General features: G+C 42.1%; 1 protein-coding gene and 1 pseudogene across 5 annotated transcripts in view; one reads left to right on the top strand and one right to left on the bottom strand.

The window, feature by feature from the left end:
• INTS9 (integrator complex subunit 9) overlaps nucleotides 1-17,824 on the top strand; it is a 111,457-nt gene that overhangs the window by 59,375 nt on the left and 34,258 nt on the right. For all 5 annotated transcript variants that reach the window (XM_027088085.1, XM_027088084.1, XM_027088088.1 and 2 more), the window contains exons 7-8: nucleotides 5,474-5,594; nucleotides 6,695-6,829. In XM_027088085.1, coding sequence (XP_026943886.1) covers nucleotides 5,474-5,594; nucleotides 6,695-6,829 — 256 coding nt within the window. The remainder of the gene's footprint in view (nucleotides 1-5,473; nucleotides 5,595-6,694; nucleotides 6,830-17,824) is intronic.
• Nucleotides 1,729-5,183, bottom strand: LOC113610188 (forkhead box protein N3 pseudogene; annotated as a pseudogene).

Below are 17,824 nucleotides of genomic sequence, written 5' to 3'. Positions count from 1 at the left end.
ATAATGTAACTATTTTCCCAGAATATATCTGGTGTTAATTCTTCTGGGTCAGTATTTTCAGGTATGCAATGTGTTCTTTCAGTGTATAGTTTCTTTTTATTTCGCAGTTATGGTTTTTATTATTCTGTACCCTTGCTTGGATTTCTGTAAGGAGCTCCTGTTATCTGTATGTTGTATCTTCTATATTCTAGATTTAATAGAATACACTATAGCATAATCTGGTTCGGCAGTTTCGTTGTGAAACCCCTGGTGTGAGTATCTTTTCGTTGAGTTTTTTCTTTGGTGCTGATCATATTTTTCAGAGAAGCTTCTTCCAGTCTCCTACCCTGCAGGGTATAAGCCTAACTGATGGTGTTCTGATCTGAGGAAAAGAAAATTGTTACTCTCAGTATGTAAACGTTTGCTTAAGGTGGCTGCCTCTAATTGTCAATGGTTTCTCCTAGTACGGACTCTCATTTTTATTCTCTCCAGAGAACAATCTGGTGACATGCCTGGGAGGGGAAGGGTCAATTGCTGAGCTATATGGAATAGGTGAAGAGAATTGGAAGGTTCTATTTCTTAATCAGTTTTTTCTAGGAATTTTCTTTTTTTTTTTTTTAATAAATTTATTTATTTATTTTTGGCTGTGTTGGGTCTTCGTTTCTGTGCGAGGGCTTTCTCCAGTTGCGGCGAGCGGGGGCCACGCTTCATCGCGGTGCGTGGGCCTCTCACTGTCACGGCCTCTCCCGTTGCGGAACACAGGCTCCAGACGCGCAGGCTCAGTAGTTGTGGCTCACGGGCTTAGTTACTCCGCGGCATGTGGGATCCTCCCAGACCAGGGCTGGAACCCATGTCCCCTGCACTGGCAGGCAGATTCCTAACCACTGCGCCACCAGGGAAGCCCAGGAATTTTCTTGTGTTTAGGCTCACCTTCAATCTCACTTCAAGACATACCTATTGTTTCCAATTGCTGAGCTTTTTGTGGGTTTGCAGTATAAATTAAGTCACTTGAATTGAAGTTTCCTGGGTCTGCTAAGTCAGTTATCATTTGTCTTTTTCCTTTCCACTTTCTAAAATGCTGTTGCTATTCTCTCTTCTCTCATCTCTTTGTCTGAAGTGGTGTGTGTGTGTGTGTGTGTGTGTGTGTGTGTGAGAGAGAGAGAGAGAGAGAAGCCCTTTACTGTTGTTCAGTGATAGTTTAGCAGACAGCACAGAGCTAACGTACAGGTTCAGTTCTCCAGAAGGCCCTTCACCTGTACTGTACAGAGAATCTCAGAGAAGTCACTCTTCAGGCCTATTCTTGATTGTGTTCGAGCAAATGATAACATGTTTTTCTAATGACACATTTTTGTTTGTTTGTTTTAATGGATGCTCCTGATGCTGGTCTGGAAGGTTGAAAAATGTTTTTTTTTTCTCTTTTCTATATTTACATGAAAATAATTCATCTTCATGCTAAATACATTGTTTACCTTACAGGAACTTTATTTTTGAATTTAAAAAGTTTGTGTTTTTGTGCTTTTTTTATTTTTTTCAAAGCAATTCCATGCATTGTGGATCAGAAATTTCTGCTGGCGGGCTTCCCTGGTGGCGCAGTGGTTGAGAGTCCGCCTGCCGATGCAGGGGACACAGGTTCGTGCCCTGGTCCGGGAAGATCCCACATGCCGCGGAGCGGCTGGGCCCGTGAGCCATGGCCGCAGAGCCTGCACATCCGGAGCCTGTGCTCCGCAACGGGAGAGGCCACAACAGTGAGAGGCCCGCGTACCGCCAAAAAAAAACGAAGAAATTTCTGCTGGCTACACTGGCTGAATGTGGAAATCATTGATTTTCACAAAGATGAATCCTGACTAACATTAATTGCAAACTCCATTTTGAGGGCAGTATAGGAATTTTTTTTCCTTTCTTTTTTGCCATGTTTTACTTTAGTTTGTCCATCAATGTGCCTTTCATCTTTTAAAAATACACCACAGTGCAAATGGCATGTTCTGTACCTTTTTGTTTTGTTTTGTTTTCACTTGGATCAAATGGTTTTGACAGAAAAAGATTTGAACCACCCTTTCCTTCGTTAACAGCTATTGTAATTTCTTGGAACTTGATTTTCACTTGGGCAGTTAAGAAGACAACGCTTGTTTTTTGCATCAGTTTTTTTCTCTCTTTCTCTCTCTTGTGTGTGTGTGTCTGTGTGTGTGTGTGTCTGTGTTTGCACACGCGTGTGTGCAGGACCAACCTTCAGGCTTATGGCTTGTGGAACCTTCTCTTAATTTAATGTAAAACAGAATTCAGTGATTAGCAACATCACTAAAAACTGACCCAGTCTCTTCTCATGAGTCACTGACACCTGTTGAATATGAATGGTCCAGTGTCCACCCCGGAAGATGCTACTAGGCTTCACAGTTAAGAAGCACAGAGGACTGGTGACCGCCCTCCCACCCCCGCATCACATGCTTGGGACGGTGCCAGGGGTTTTCCTGGCACAATTTGATGCCCAGTGCCACAAGCTTGGGTCTGCTCTTGGGGGGACCAGGGGTCCTTCCTTCTCCTCAGTTGCTTTATGGGCATTCACTCAGTGAACCCAACTGGGTGCACATCCTGACCTTTTAAACCTAAAGGTTGGGCCTGATCAGTGGTTACTTTGCACACGTGCCTTCTAAGTGCCGGATGTGTATCCCCGTGGCATTATCGTTGCCGTCCCTGTGGATTCAGCCACGGGTTTCTGACAAGCTGGAGGAAACAATGGTAATTTTGGCTTTTTTGGGTTTGTTTTCAGATAATGAAAAGCTTTTGTAAAACAGCTGAGTGTCAGTATGATTTCTGTGGCTTCAATCTCCTTTAAACATAATATTCTTAAGGGTCCAAAACAAAGGAGGGGGGAAAGTTAAAAAAAAAAAAAAAGAAACAAAGAAAACCAAACCAAAAAAAAAAAAAGAAAAATGAAATAAATAATAATAATAAATTGCTGGTATTGCCACAAATCATTAGAAATCTCCTGACATGCTGAAACCAAATGGCCGTAAGTTCAAAACAAATCAGTGACTTGTTTTTAATTTTTCGTGGTTTCCTTTTGTTCTTTCTGCCCCTTTGCCGTCAGATTGGTGATGTTATTCAAACAGGACCGAATCCCCGCCAAGTGCAGGATCGACCCCGCCGCCTCTTTCATCTCATCATCGCTCTCGGGGGGCTTTTCCGTGCATCTCTTTTTGAGAGGCAGCATGTCGCTGGGGATCTTCCTTGCCTTGGCGAAGTGCTGGTGCTTCTTGTGCTGGGACACATAGATGCTGTCCCCCAGAGCATCCTTGGCCTCCTTCGGGCTGCATTTCCTGTCATCCTCCTCCGTCTCGCTGTGGCTCTCGTGGCTCTGGAAGCTGCCCTCGCTGCCATTCTTGCTCCCCTTGGTGGCAAACTCGTAGTGGTCGTTGGCCAAGGAGGAGGAGATGGAGTCGCTGGCGGGCGAGGCGCTCCTGGCACTGAAGGACTTGGCACTGCTGTAGTTGTCATCCTCCTTGGGTCTCCACTGCCCACTAGGGAGCCACAGGACGGCTCGCTCTCAGTCCGCATCCGGCAGCTGGTGAGGCCATTCTTCCCGGCTGCTGTCATTCCAGTGGGAGTGATTGGCAACAGCCGGACTCGAACCCGCGTTCCGTTTTGTATCACTCTTGGAGGAACTGCTTGTATCTCGGGGAGTATTCAAAAGCATCATGGCACTGGCAGCATCAATGTCAGGATCTTGTAGAAAGGCTCCATTTCTCTTAAAGAAGGTGCTGTCTTGCCAGAGGGGTGGACCTGATGTGCTTTGTTATGCCTGAGTAGAGGCGGGAGGTGTATTGAACACATTCGAGTGTGGGTGATAAGGTGTCTTTTTCAAAGCCTGAATTAGACTTTCTTTGTCTGTACTCTGGATTAGACTTTGTACTCTGTACAATGACCCTTTCCCGATACTCTGACTCCTCTCTTTGTCCACTTTCTTAAAACACTTATTCAAGGACAAATTATGTCTCATTGAGTTTTTCCACCCAGTAGGTGCGTTTGCAAAATACGGAAAATGTTCCAAGATCCAGTTGTAGATATCCTTTCCCGACAGGCACTTGGTTGGAGAGTCCTCAATAGCCATAAATATGAGGCAGCTGAAGGAGTAGGCGGGCTTGCAGTTGGGGTTCTGCCTGGCATCATAGGGCATGTCGGAGTGGGCAGGGGATGGGGGCGTGTCAGCGTCCAGGTCCTGGACGGGGCTGACGCTCTGCAGGACCGAGTCCCCAAAGCTCTTCAGCAGGTTCTTGCTCTCGTGCAGCCAGTTCAGGTTGGTCAGCTCTTCATCTTCCATGGCCCCCTCTTCTTATCGGATGTCAGGCAGAGAAAAGTCGAGGTCATCGTCTTCCTGAAGGGCCTTGGAGAAACCGCTGCCCCGGTAACACTGACTCAGCCCACCGGAGACACTAATTCCTGAGCTTTCTGGTTTCTCACTGGGAGGCATGACTGGACCCATTTACGTGAAGGCTCCTGGCCGGAGCGGGGCGCGGGGGCTCAGGGGCGCTACTGCCCTTCAGCGGGAGCCAACAGACTTTCGCAGGCACCCAGCGGGCATCGCTTGGTGGACCAGCTAAGGACGCGAGGGGCGGGCTCAGGCGGCAGGGGCGCGGGGGTCGCAGCGCGGCATGGGACCTGCGGCGCGCCGCGTGTCCTCCCACCGGCCCCGCGCTCTCTCCGCCCCGCCTACCTGCAAAATATGTTTTATTTTCTGCTTTCTGCCAAGCCTCAGTTGTGTTTAAGCCAGTTCTTTTCTATAGCTTTGCAGGCCCACAAGTAATGTTTATTTCATTTATCTTTTGTGAACAGGGAAGACAATGTGAGGTGTCATACAGAAATGCTCTATATTAAGATGTATATGATAAGCCCCAGAACAACCACTAAGGAAATAACTAAAAAAAAAAAAGTAACAAATCAAGAAAGGAATTAAGAGGCTATATCAGAAAATATTCACTTACTGTTTTTAAAAAGTAGTAGGGGAGGAATAGAGGAACAAAAAAGATATGTAATATATAGAAAACTAAAATTAAATTGGCAGACATAAGCCAACTACATCAGTAATAACATTAAATGTGAATGGCTTAAGCAATTCAATCAAATGACAGAGATTATCACATGGGTTTAAAAAAATAAAGACAAAAAGAAGACCCAGCTATATGCTGGATAAACAAAATAGAGGATAGAAAAACAATAGAGAAAAATCAATGAAACCAAAAGTTGATTCTTTGAAAAGATCAACAGAACTGACAAACCTTTAGCTAGATTGACCAAGAGAAAAAGGAGAGAATACTGCAATTACTAGAGTCAGAAATGAAAGAGGGGAGCGTACTACCAACCTTACAGAAAAAAAAACAATTATAACAGATTCCTGTGAACATTCAGATATGCCAGTAAGTTGGACAACTTAGATTAAATGGACAAATTACTTGAACAGAATCCTCTATAGGTAAGAACTGACTTTATGATACCTTTGCAGGCTGCTGCCTTCTCCTCTCAAGGATGCAGTAGAAGTATCAACCTGGAGAAGATGCTATACAATGCAAGAGGTGAACTCTGCCCTTAGTAAAATCCAGCTGGTGGGATATTCTCAGAAAATTGTGAGTGTTAATATGATTTTAAGTGACTGATGAATGCTTCCGATTCATACTGTTGTTCTTTGGGAGGATCCTATACGGCCTTTTTTCTAAGTATCTTTTTTTTTTTAATTTATTTTGGCTGTGTTGGATCTTCGTTGCTGCACGGGCTTTCTCTAGTTGCGGTGAGCGGGGGCTACTCTTCTTGCGGTGGCTTCTCTTGTTGCAGAGCACAGGCTCTAGGAGCGCGGGCTTCAGTAGTTGTGGCTCGGGGGCTCTAGAGTGCAGGCTCAGTAGTTGTGATGCACGGGCTTAGTTGTCCCATGGCATGTGGGATCTTCCCAGACCAGGGCTCGAATCTGTGTCCCCTGCATTGGCAGACGGATTCTTAACCACTGCGCCACCAGGGAAGTCCCTAGTTTCCTTTTTTAAGCCACTCAGTCACTACAAATCTTGTACTAGTACATAGTGAAAAGATAGAACATCTGTTGTTTTCCTCCATCTTTCCCAGGTTCTTATTGGCACTCTTTCCTAACCCTTACATTCCCCATCGCTAGCTAGCATGTAATGAATCAGGAGAAAGGCATCTCATCCTGTTTACTTTAGAACAGTGACACCACTTTACGGATTTTGGACTAGTGAAACAGGAAACAGAATAAAAGAGATCAAGAAATAATTTGGCAAGTATAACTTTTGAGCTCTGACCTGATCATGATAAGGGTTCCCATTCCTGTTAACTTGTGCCCAGAGCCACTAAGTACAGAACAACCAAGATATTAGTTCCTAACCTGAAAAGGGAAGGAAAAAAAGAAGAAGAAAACCGAAGTATTTGTCTCTTCGGTCTCTTTCATAATATAGCATCTCTGCCTTTTAATGAGTGAGGCCTAGTTGCCTGGTGCCATGTGGATAGACTGAATCTCTCAGAGATGTGACAAGTAAAGACTGTCAGATGTGTCTCCCAAATGGTCTCCATCATCTTTCTGTTTTACTTTAAACTTTCTGGTTCACTTGAAAATAGTTTCTAAGTGGAGAAGAATGTTTCTGTTATTTTTCCCTGCGAACTTATCTGGCATGACTGTACTGCTGAATGCTCATCACACATTCTTATTGTGGTTCTTTTCTAGGAACTTTTTGGTGCAGTCCAGGTGACTCCTTTAAGCTCTGGCTATGCCCTTGGAAGCTCCAACTGGATTATCCAATCCCATTATGAGAAAGTGTCTTACGTCTCTGGATCCTCCTTGCTTACCACACACCCCCAGGTAATTCTAAATTCTCTTTTAACAGCTCAGCTTTTTGGTTATTTACCCTAAATTCAGAATGTGTCCAAAGTACCATCAGCTGTTTTTAAATCTTCCTAATTTCAGTTTCTACAAACACTGTTTTTTTTTTGTTTTGTTTTGTTTTTTTGCGGTACGCGGGCCTCTCACTGTTGTGGCCTCTCCCATTGCGGAGCACAGGCTCCGGACACGCAGGCTTAGAGGCCATGGTTCATGGGCCCAGCCGCTCCGCGGCATGTGGGATCTTCCCGGACCAGGGCACGAGCCCGTGTTCCCTGCATCGGCAGGCGGACTCTCAACCACTGCGCCACCAGGGAAGCCCAAACACTCTTTTTTGTATTGTGGTAAGAACACTTAACATAAGATATACCCTCATAATAAATGTGTAACTGTACAATACATGATTGTTGACTGTAAGTGCGACGTTGTATAGCAGATCTGTAGAGCTTACTCATCTTGCTTTCCTGAGACTTTATGTCCTCCTCTTTATCAGAGTTAGAATATTCGTGTCCATAGTTCCTCTGTAAGATCCTGCTGCCTTTAGGTCACCTCTAGGATTTAGAGATTTCCCAACACTTCCAATAACCAGAGCCTGATGAGTGTAACAGAGTTGATCACTTGTTTACTCAATAAATATTAATTACTTAATATTTACTAAGGGCCTACTATGTGTCAAGCGCTTACCTAGGTATTAGAGATTCAGTGGTGACCCACAGACAAAGCCCCTTCTCATGAATCTGCCTTTGTTGATGTATAGAGAGAGAATGGTGTGCTGAAAATAAATGAGCAACGTAATTCCAGATTCTGACACAAGTACTGAAAACAACAAAGCAGAGTTATATATAGAATGATGGAGACTAGTTTAAATTGGATGGTCAGAGGAAGCTTCTAGGGACAGTCTCATTGGAACTGAGACCTGGAGAAATGAGGCATGTAAAGCTGTGGACAAAGCACCACAGGGACATGGCAGATGAAGGGCTCCTAACACCAGAACAAGCTGGGCATGTCTGCAGAGCAGAGGAGACCATTGTGATTGCAGCATACTAAGTATGATCAGGACATGTCCAAGAGGTTAGCAGACACCAGGCCATGTAGGACTTTGTAGGCCACGATGAGAAATTTGGATTTTATTTGAATGTATAGACTGAAGCTATTGGAAAGTTTTAGGTAGTCATTCATTATCAGTCACATTGGCAAGCACCTAAGTGCATAAATATTGTTATAAATGTTAGTTATTCCATTTTAGGTATTTGTAAAGAATTTATTGTTCATTTCATAGATCCTGGTTCTTTCCATGTTTGTAAAGGATGGCAAGGGAGATTAGATATTGTTAGTTAGACATTGTTAGTTAGCCGGTGGATGGGTGGATGGATGGATAGATAGATAACTTGGGGGAGCCCATGTCCCATTTTAATATAGGAAAAAGAATGACTGCTGTAAGTCCAGAACAGTAGGATTCTTCTGAGCTGCCACTCTGCATTGTTTTTGTACCTTTTTTATAATCAAGTTTCATTTCAAGGTCTAGAGGGAACAAGTGGCTATTTTTTCCTATAGCTAGCAGAATTCTTGGCCTTTCCCGCTTATTGAAATCAAAAGCCCATCAATGTCATCCTAATCTGCTTCATTGAAACAAATTTTTTATTGGCAGCTTCTATCATTCCTGATATATTCTCCCATAAAAGACAGAAAGATTACTTGGCTGCCAACTCTTCCAATTTGTCCTGCCTTTGCAATACTATTGATGTAATTTCCAGTAAATTATACTTACAAGGTCTGTAAATTTAAAGGGAAAATAAGGTCTTGAAAGTAATGAGCAGCATACCTAAGTAATTAATTTTAATTTCTAGCTGGCAACCACTATTGTATGTTAAAAAGAAAGTAAATTAGATTTTCTTTTACCCAGATAATTGGATTCTATATTGAATCAGCAGGGATAAGGAAAGGTTTGGTTTGAAAAAACTTGATACTTTACTTCAGAGGTCAGCACACCACCTGTTCTGGTAAATAATGTTTTGTTGGAATACCGTCACACCCATTTGCTTCATGGGTTGTTTGTGGCTGATTACACCCTATCGTGGCAGTTATACTTTTCGACTTTATAGAAAAGGGCCAATCACCGATCGGCTTTAGTAATGGAACCCCATGACCTAGGAAGAATGTGGCAGCCAGCTATACTGATCTAATAAGCATATGGAAATGAGGCTTTGGATTAAGCCTGTAACAGTAAGAATGGAAATGTAGGTTAAAGAAACATTGGCAGATCTTTAATTCAACAAACATTTCTTGAATAACCGCTGTCTTCGGGGAAGGAAAAATACAAGTCAAAGATCTTATGCCTGGACGACACTGAGAATGATGATAATGACACTAATCCAGTTGACAAGGAGGAGTTGGCGGGGGTGGGGAGGCGGCTGCGGTCATTAGTTTCAGAAGGGGGTGGTGTGTGTGATGAATAGGAATTAGAGAGAACATTGGACAGATGGAAATGCAGAGCTGGAAGCTGGATTTGAAGGCAAGCCTGGAGACAAATTGGAGAGCCATCAGATTTTTTTAAATATATAACATGCTGAGGATTAAAGACTGAGCTGTGGGAAACAGTGGAAGGAAGAAAAATGGTCTTGAATAAGAATGTTTGGAGAATTGAGGCCAAAAAAAGTACAGCATCCCAAATGGAAAAGGAAGAGAACTAGCCTTTACTGAGCACACCGTCTCAGTATTAATTTCTTAAATCGATCTAATATTCAGCAACCATGGTGATTTCTCATAGTAATTCTGATATTTATCTGTTGATGGTAGTATCTGCAAAGAAGTAAGAGTTTTGTCACTAAGCTTCCAATCCTTGTATCTTTTCTTTTTCCCATCTTGTAACTAAGCTCTCTAGTTCCATGTTAAACAGAAGTGATGATAGCAGCATCATTGTTTTATATCTGATTTTAAAGGGAATGCTTTCCTAGTCTCTTCATTAAATATGATGCTTACATGTCTTTATTTGTCAGGTTAAGGAGTTTCTCCTCTGTTCCTAATTTTCTGATTTTTTAAAACCAGATATAGGTGTTATTTTTATCAAATACTTTTTCTGAGTCTGTGAGTTAATCATGTGATTTCTTTCACTGAGTCCATTAATGTAGTGAATTGTAATGTTAACTTTTCTCGCATGTAACCATCCTTGCATTCCTGGGATAAATCTTACTTGATCATATAATTTATTCTTTTCAAAATACCTTCCTGGAATCATTTGGTCAGTATTTTATTGAAGTTTATAATCTGTATCCATAAGTGAAAAATGGACCCATACATTATTTTCTTGTACTATCTTCATTCGTTTTGGAATACATTAGTCTCATCAGATGATTTGGGCACCTTTCCCTCTTTATCTGATGGCCAGAAATTTACAAGATAGGGATTATCTTCTCTTGAAAGTCAGATTCCCCATAAAATTGTCTAAGTGTGGGATTACCATTTTAATTTTTTCATAGCTATTGAATTATATTTTCTGGGTCAAAGGTATGCCAGTTTTGCAGAAATTTGTCCATTTTTCCTAGGTTTTCAAAAATCATACACATGGAATTATATGTGTACAATTTATATTTTAAACTTTTGTGGAATTCTATTTTCATTCTAAATTTTTTTCATTATGTCTTTTTTTTTTCCCCCTTGTTCAGACTTGCCAGAGGTTTGCCTAGATTACTGATTTTCTTCAAAGAAAAATTTTTGCTTTCAGTGGTTTTTGTTGTATTTCTATTCTCTGTTCTGCCCTTTATTATTTCCTTCCTTGGGTGTACCTTGCTGCATTTCTTTTAATACTTAGCTCATTTGTTTTAGTCTTTCTTTGCTCTCCAATAAGTATACTTAAAGCTGTCAGTTTCTCTCAGTATCATTTAACTGTTAAATGTTGATATGAAGTGCTTTGTCATTCATATCTAAGCATATCATAATTTCCTTCTTAATGTTCCTGATTTAAATAACCAAAGGTTATTTTATAGTATACTTTTGTTTGTTTCTAGTCTATCCCAGTATGGTTAGACTTAGCGTTAGACAAGACTTTTGTCATGTTATACTTACATTTCAGGATTCTTTTCTAATTTTCTTTTACATTATAATAAGAGTATACTGATTCTTTGAAATTTGTTTGGCTTACTTCGAAACACAATCCTTTTTGGTAAATGTTCAACATATGTTGGAAAAGACTGTGTATTCCGTGCTGAGTGAAAATTTCTTCTGTATGTGTTTATTCATTTGAGTCTGTTGTGTTTTTAAGTCTCCTGTCTTTCCTTAGCTGCCAGTTTCTGAAAAGGATGTGTTATTTGTTGATTTATCTGTTTCTCCTTATAGTTTTACTGATTATTGCTTTTTATATTTTTAAGCTGTATACTCAGGAGTATATATGTTCATGTGATCATTGTGTCTTATTGATCAATTATTCCTTCTATCAGGATGTTTTCTTTTTTTTCTCTATCAAAACTACATTAAAAACCAGGAGACTTTTTCCCCTTCCATACTTGCCTGCTAGTGTTTTTCATCCCTTTTTTTTTTTTTTCCACTCTTTCTGTGTCTTTTCTACTGAATCCCTTGTAGACAACATAGTAAGGGAATTTTTTTTTTTTTTCCTTTTTCAATCTAGAGAGTCTCTTTGATTAGTGAAACCGTTTATGTTTCTTACAATCACTATTGTATTGGGGGCTTATTTTTGCCATCTTCATGTTTTTTTGTTTACTTCATTCTTTTCCCCATGTTTTCTTGCCTTCTTTTAGAAGTCTAAATTTCCTTCTGCAAGTTTGAAGACATATATATCTTTTAACTTTTTATTTTATATTGCAGTAGAGTTGATTTAACGATGTTGTATCAGTTTCAGGTGGACAGCAAAGTGATTCAGTTATATGTATACATGTATCTATTCTTCTTCAAATTCTTTTCCCATTTAGGTTGTTACATAATATTGAGTAGAGTTCCTTGTGCTATACAGTAGATTCTTGTTAGCTATCCATATATATTTTATTTTTATTCTTCCGGGTTATTCCTTCATTTGTCCTTCCTGTGAGTATCTTATCACTGTCTGTATCTCTCCCTCCAGAGCCACACCTTCCTCTTGTCCCTCCCATCTTTTTCCTCTTCCTTCCTCCCTCCCACCTTCCCCCCCCGCCCACCATTGTCAGTAGTGTCCAGAAATTTAGTCTCATGTTATTTAAAATATACGTAGGGTGGTGAATATATTGCATATTTAGACAACAGTGAACTTTGTTCATTTTTTCTTTCTTCCCAACCTTATTTCCCATAAATCTCATAAGCCTTCGAGATTTACTCTTCTTTTTTCAAGAATACTTGAGAAATGTTCACCAAGAGGTAAACCTTATGAGGCCATGAACCACTAAGAACATCTTAGTAGATGGGTGGTGGCTATCAGGAAGAATGAGGCTAGAGATGTATTGAGAGCAGGAAACTTCTCTCCATTTGGGAACTTCTGCCTTAGAACAGTGGTTCTTAACATTTTGTGGGTCATGGACCCACAAGCCTGGTGGTAAGAATTTGATGAGAACTTTTTTTTTTTTAATCTGCACACCTACACAAGGTTTTACATTTATTTTCTGGAGACTGTGAGTTTATAGAGCTCAGAAGCCCATTGTTATTCATCAGGTTAAGAATCCCTGACTTAGAACTTTGGAAAGAATCTTCTTTTTTGTAAGAAATAAATTTTTTTTAATTAATTGAGAATTTCTACGCAATCAATTCCCTGAAGCTTCTGATGTTCACAGTGGGAATTCCTTCTTGCCCTTGGGGTTGGAGGAGGCTGGTAGCTGGCATGAGAGAATGTTTCCTTCTACCCCACACTGCCCATATTTACTCTGTCTCCCCTTCCTATCCTTCTCCCTTTGGAGTTCAGGGAGATGCTCCTCCTGGTTTGTTTTCCTGAGGTCTTAAAGACTTTGGCAGTAATAAATGTAGATTCTTCCCTTAAATCTAAAGAAAATATCTTAAATTTGGAGTCCTTGAATCAGGTTTTTAGAGCTCAGGCAGTTGCTTGGGTTGTTTTGCTCTGTTTTTTTTTTTTATATTTTTCTTCTTCCCTCTGAATTCCCCAAATGTTTTGTTATTGTTTATGCAATTCTTTAATCTAGATGCTCTGCAGTAAAAGGTTTTTTTGTCTTTTTGGTTTTTCTACTGTATTTTATTTTATTGTAATAAATCAGTGACTTGCTCCAAATCTTCATGTGGATGTACATGTTAGCATTTTTCAGCTAGTCCCTAGTCTTCTGATGGAAATATCTGTAGGCTGCTACTTCTTGCTCCAGACCTGGCTTCATGGGGATCTTACAGTCAATCAGGTTCAGTCCTTGGGAATTTTCTAGGAGTGTCAGAGTTACCCTGGTACAGAACTGGGGGGTTAAAATCACATGGTTACCCTCATGCACAGAGCAGAGCTGGGGATGAAGGTCAACACAAAGACATTGTCCCGCATCCACAAAACTCATGTTAATATAGGTGGTTGAGGCTTCCTTTGCTCCCCTGGTAACCTGGTCCCCATGGAACACCTGGGCTTCAATTCTGCAGTCCCTTCTGTAGCATCAGAGCCCACTGTGTGAGAGCCAGGCCGGGGCTGAGTGTTGACCCGTCAAGAGGGGGCAACCTGAAAACTATCACTTCTCTGGGCCTCAGTTACTCTACGGAGACCAGATGACTGACATTCTTCAGCATCACATCTCTGTACAGCTAGCTGTCCCTGGGATATGTCCACAAAGGGCCCACTCTTCCTGGGTAAAGGACACAGCCATGTCCCCGAAATGTTATTTAGGAAAAATATCTGGGACAAACCACAGCATACAGTCCCTTCCTCAGCTGCCAGGGCTGTGGGCAGGAAGCTTGTTCCTGTCCATGGGTGCAGCCCCAAGTTGTCCCAAAGCCTCGGCCTCCTCAGGTTGGTCCTGAGGAAGCAAAGCTCTGTCCTCACTGGCAACGTAGTACCAACCAGTAAAAGTTAAACTTGATATATTTGGGGGCAGGAGCGGTGAGGAAGCTGAGCTGCACACGGTTTGTGGTTGGTTTGGAGAATGGGGCTTAGTAAGCAGATCCCATGAGGCGAGGGGGGAGAGACTGAACAACTTGCTGGACTCCTGTCTGTTTCTTTCCACACTTGCTGTTTTGTTTCTTCTCTGGCAGACAGCTTCTCTCTGCAGAGTATTTCCTTCTCTCAAAAGTAATATATGCTACTTACGTGCATTCACTTGTTTATTCCTTCCTTCCTTCCGTCATCTAGTCTGTTGTATTTCCTAAACCCCTGCTTTGGGCACTGAAATGTGCTAGGCTGTAAGGGGAGCATAGATGGGCAGGTGCCGGATTTACACAAGTTACCATAGAGAAAGAAGATGAGTGCCACAGGACTTTTCTCCAGGGTACAAGAGATTGATCCTTTCAGATCAGAAATCCAGGGAAGTACCATGGGATTCAGAAGTAGGGTGCACCCCTTCCTGTTGGGGATTAGGAGACCTCTTGGAAGAGGGGGCTTTTAATTGGCCTTAGAAGGCTGGGTATGATGTGCTTCATGATTCCAAATATACTTCCTACTTCCTGTCATCAAAGAAGCGTAGGTCATTGGGTCATTAACTTTTTCACGGATTCCTCCTTTTCTGCCTTTAAGCAAATCAGAGGGGTTTTAATATGGAAAAAGGCTTTCAGAAGACTGTCTCATCACCTGCTGCCGTAGCCTCTCTCTTAACCATGATGAGATTTCTCCTGTTCACCTTGTTCAACTTGGTCTGTGAACATTACTTTCTCATCTTTTACCTCCTGGATTTATTTCACATCTCTAGCTCAACAGTGATCAGTTTCTGGTCAAACTTAACTTTTTCCGTTTTCCACAGCATCTCACAGCTGCACCATTCATCAGTCTCTTGTTGACATTCCTTTTAGTCTAGGCTTCTGTAGCAGTCTTTTTGTTGTTGTTGTATTCCTCTTCTTGCTCTACCTGATCTTTTGCCATATTACAGGGTGAATGCACCATAAACTTAACCTTTCCCAAACCCCTGAGTTTTACAGGTAGGAAGCTCTTCACTGCATCTTGTACTTCTCTTGTCTTTGCCCCTCTCCCACGTTCCTTACAGTGTCCCTCCAGCCTTGGCCCTAGACCCACTTCTCTTTTCCTCACTCCAAATGAACTGACATTTCTGTTACGTACTTTGATGAAGGTACCTAGCAGATCTCCATATACATCACATGCCACTGTTTTATCTTTAAGCTCAGATTAAATCATTTCCCTACCCTCAGAACACCTGCAGCTTGCCGATGCTGGACTTATTATTGCCTCCTTATTCTTTTAAATCACTGCATCTGAATTTCCCTTTGACTGCATTTCTGACTTCAGATTTTGGAGCATGTTAAAGTCTGCTTTCTCCCTTGTCCTGTATATTCAATCCATTCCCCAAAGTCTGTTAATTGTTTTGTATGATGTGTAGATCTGCTTCTTCCAGCTCCTCAAATGCCATGAAGTTGTAATTTTTTTCCCTTTATGTCTGTCTGGGCTGCCTTCAAAGTGTTCTCCGTCTGTTTGGTCTCACTCCCCTTCCTTCAGCTATTGTCTGTGTTTATTGTTTAAAAATGTCATCCTCCGGCTTGAGACCATTGACTCCTTATTGCCTAGCCTATCAGTCTTCACAATTCTGACCTTTTAGGCCCTTAACCAATAATACTTTCTCTCTTTTTCCTAATTTCTTTTCTCAAATAAATCCGTTTGGCATCTACAGGCTGCCTTCCCCTGCCCTCTGCCTTCCCTGGCCCTCCTCCCGCTGTTGACACGCTTATCTCATGTTCCTGACTTGTAGTGCCTGTTTCCTAGCATGGAATGTTCTCACTTTGCTTACCAGAATGCGTGTTCTTTTCATGTGTTCATTTATTCAGTGAATGTTTATTTACTGTTTGCTGTGTGCCAGGCATCTTGCCAGGAAGTAAGGATACAAAGTCCTTGCTCTCAGGGAGCTTCATAGTCCCATGGGGGACACAGACAGGTAAACAGGCGATTACAATTCAGTGTGGTTGGTGCTGGGATAGTGAGTCTTGGAGGCCATGAGGGCACATGTAGGAGGGACGTCTTGGTGTGGGGGGTTTGGGGGAGAGGGGTGTCACTCAGCCATTCCAAAGTCCGCCTGAAATTGAGTCTTAAGTTCCTTAGCCAAAGAGAGAAAGAAAACTAGAACCAAAACTTCATCTGCCAAAAAACCATATACAAGTAACCTCCCCTGGCCTAGTGCAGCCCTCTAGTCTGCATTCGTCCTGGCACTTAGATACTCAGTGCAGACTCAAGAAATTTGAATTACATTTTTTATGGCTTTTGGGAAAATCCTCCTTTTTGATTATACATACTTGTTTTCTCTTCAACTCGGTCATAAGCTTCTAGGGCCTAGAAACTGGATCTCCTTTTTCTCATGCCCTGTGCAAAGTGTCCAGTAAAAATTAATCAGCAGAGGGGACTTCCCTGTGGCACAGTGGTTAAGAATCCACCTGCCAATGCAGGGGACACGGGTTCAATCCCTTGTCTGGGAAGATCCCACATGCCGTGGAGCAGCTAAGCCCGTGTGCCATAACTACTGAGCCTGCACTCTAGAGCCCACGAGCCACAACTACTGAAGCCCATGCACTCTAGGGCCCGAGTGCCACAACTACTGAGCCCACATGCTGCAACTACTGAAGCCTGCACGCCCTAGAGCCCACGTGCCACAACTACTGAAGCCCATGTGCTCTAGGGCCCAAGTGCCGCAACTGCTGAGCCCACATGCTGCAACTACTGAAGCCTGCACACCCTAGAGCCCACGCACAACTACTGAAGCCCGTGCCCTCTAGGGCCTGAGTGCCGCAACTACTGAGCCCACATGCTCATGCAACTACTGAAGCCTGCGTGCCTAGAGTCCTGCTCCACAGCAAGAGGAGCCTCAGTGAGAAGCCCGCACGCTGTAACTTAGAGAAAGCCATGCACAGCAACAAAGACCCAACACAGCTAAAAAAAATTTTTTAATTAAAAAATACATATATGTATAAAAAAATTAATCAGCAGAGGACCAGCACAAAGACCACAGCATCCTTGGACCTAGGCTTTTTCAAAATTTTATTCCACAAGTTTGATTGTGACTGTCAACTTTGTAAGGTATTTTTATTTGATTCTTGGACACAGTGGAATTTTCTGTTTTTGTGTGTTTAAACAAAATGTTCCCACTTCAGGCACTCAGCGAGTGACCACTGACACCAGTAATATATGCATTTGCTCTTTGGTGGTGAAATGGAGATGGTGGTGGTGTCAGCTTGGTTTGGAGAGAGTCACTAAAAGCCTTTTAAGACTACTTTTTTTATAGTAGCCCTGGGAATCCACAAGAAATGTCTCCCAAGTTTTAGGGCTAAAACTATGAACATCTAGTCTGACTTGATCATGAAGTATCTCAGTGTCCAGCTCGGTGGTAGTCATGTTGTAGTACTGCCTTTGTTTTTTATTATGGGCATTTAATTTTCAAAGGAAGGCAGTGGTAATGGCTGAGGTTCAGAGATGATAATGTTTTCAGTGCCAGAGTTTTCTCCCCACTGAGTCTTTGTTTAGATCAGTAGTCCTTAATTAACCTTTTGGGGGTCATGGCCCCAAATGACAACCTAATTAAATCTGTGGAAAAATGTATACAGGCACACGGAATTGTGTGTACCATTTCAGGAGGTTCCTAGGCCCTCTGAACCCCCCATCAGCCCTGTGAATCATTAGTGGCTTGTTCTAATAAGATTCTTATAAAATTGTGCTTTTAAGCTGAATATGCTATCCAGTGAAGCTCAGTCCTTTTGGTCACCGTTCCAGTTTCCTTCTGCTTGGTGTGTGCACACAATGAACGTTCCCAGGCTCATTACACATCAGCTGCTATAAACCTCTGTACTTTACTTCTCCTTTCCTCCTTCTCTGGAAACAATGAACGTGTGTGTGTGTGTGTGTGTGTGTGTGTGTGTGTGTGTGTGTGTGTG

This window comes from Aethalodelphis obliquidens, unplaced genomic scaffold (genome assembly GCF_003676395.1).
Source record: "Aethalodelphis obliquidens isolate GAN/ISIS:26980383/991018 unplaced genomic scaffold, ASM367639v1 scaffold61, whole genome shotgun sequence".
Lineage (NCBI taxonomy): Eukaryota > Metazoa > Chordata > Mammalia > Artiodactyla > Delphinidae > Aethalodelphis > Aethalodelphis obliquidens.
This window is presented reverse-complemented; position numbering and strand designations above follow the sequence as displayed.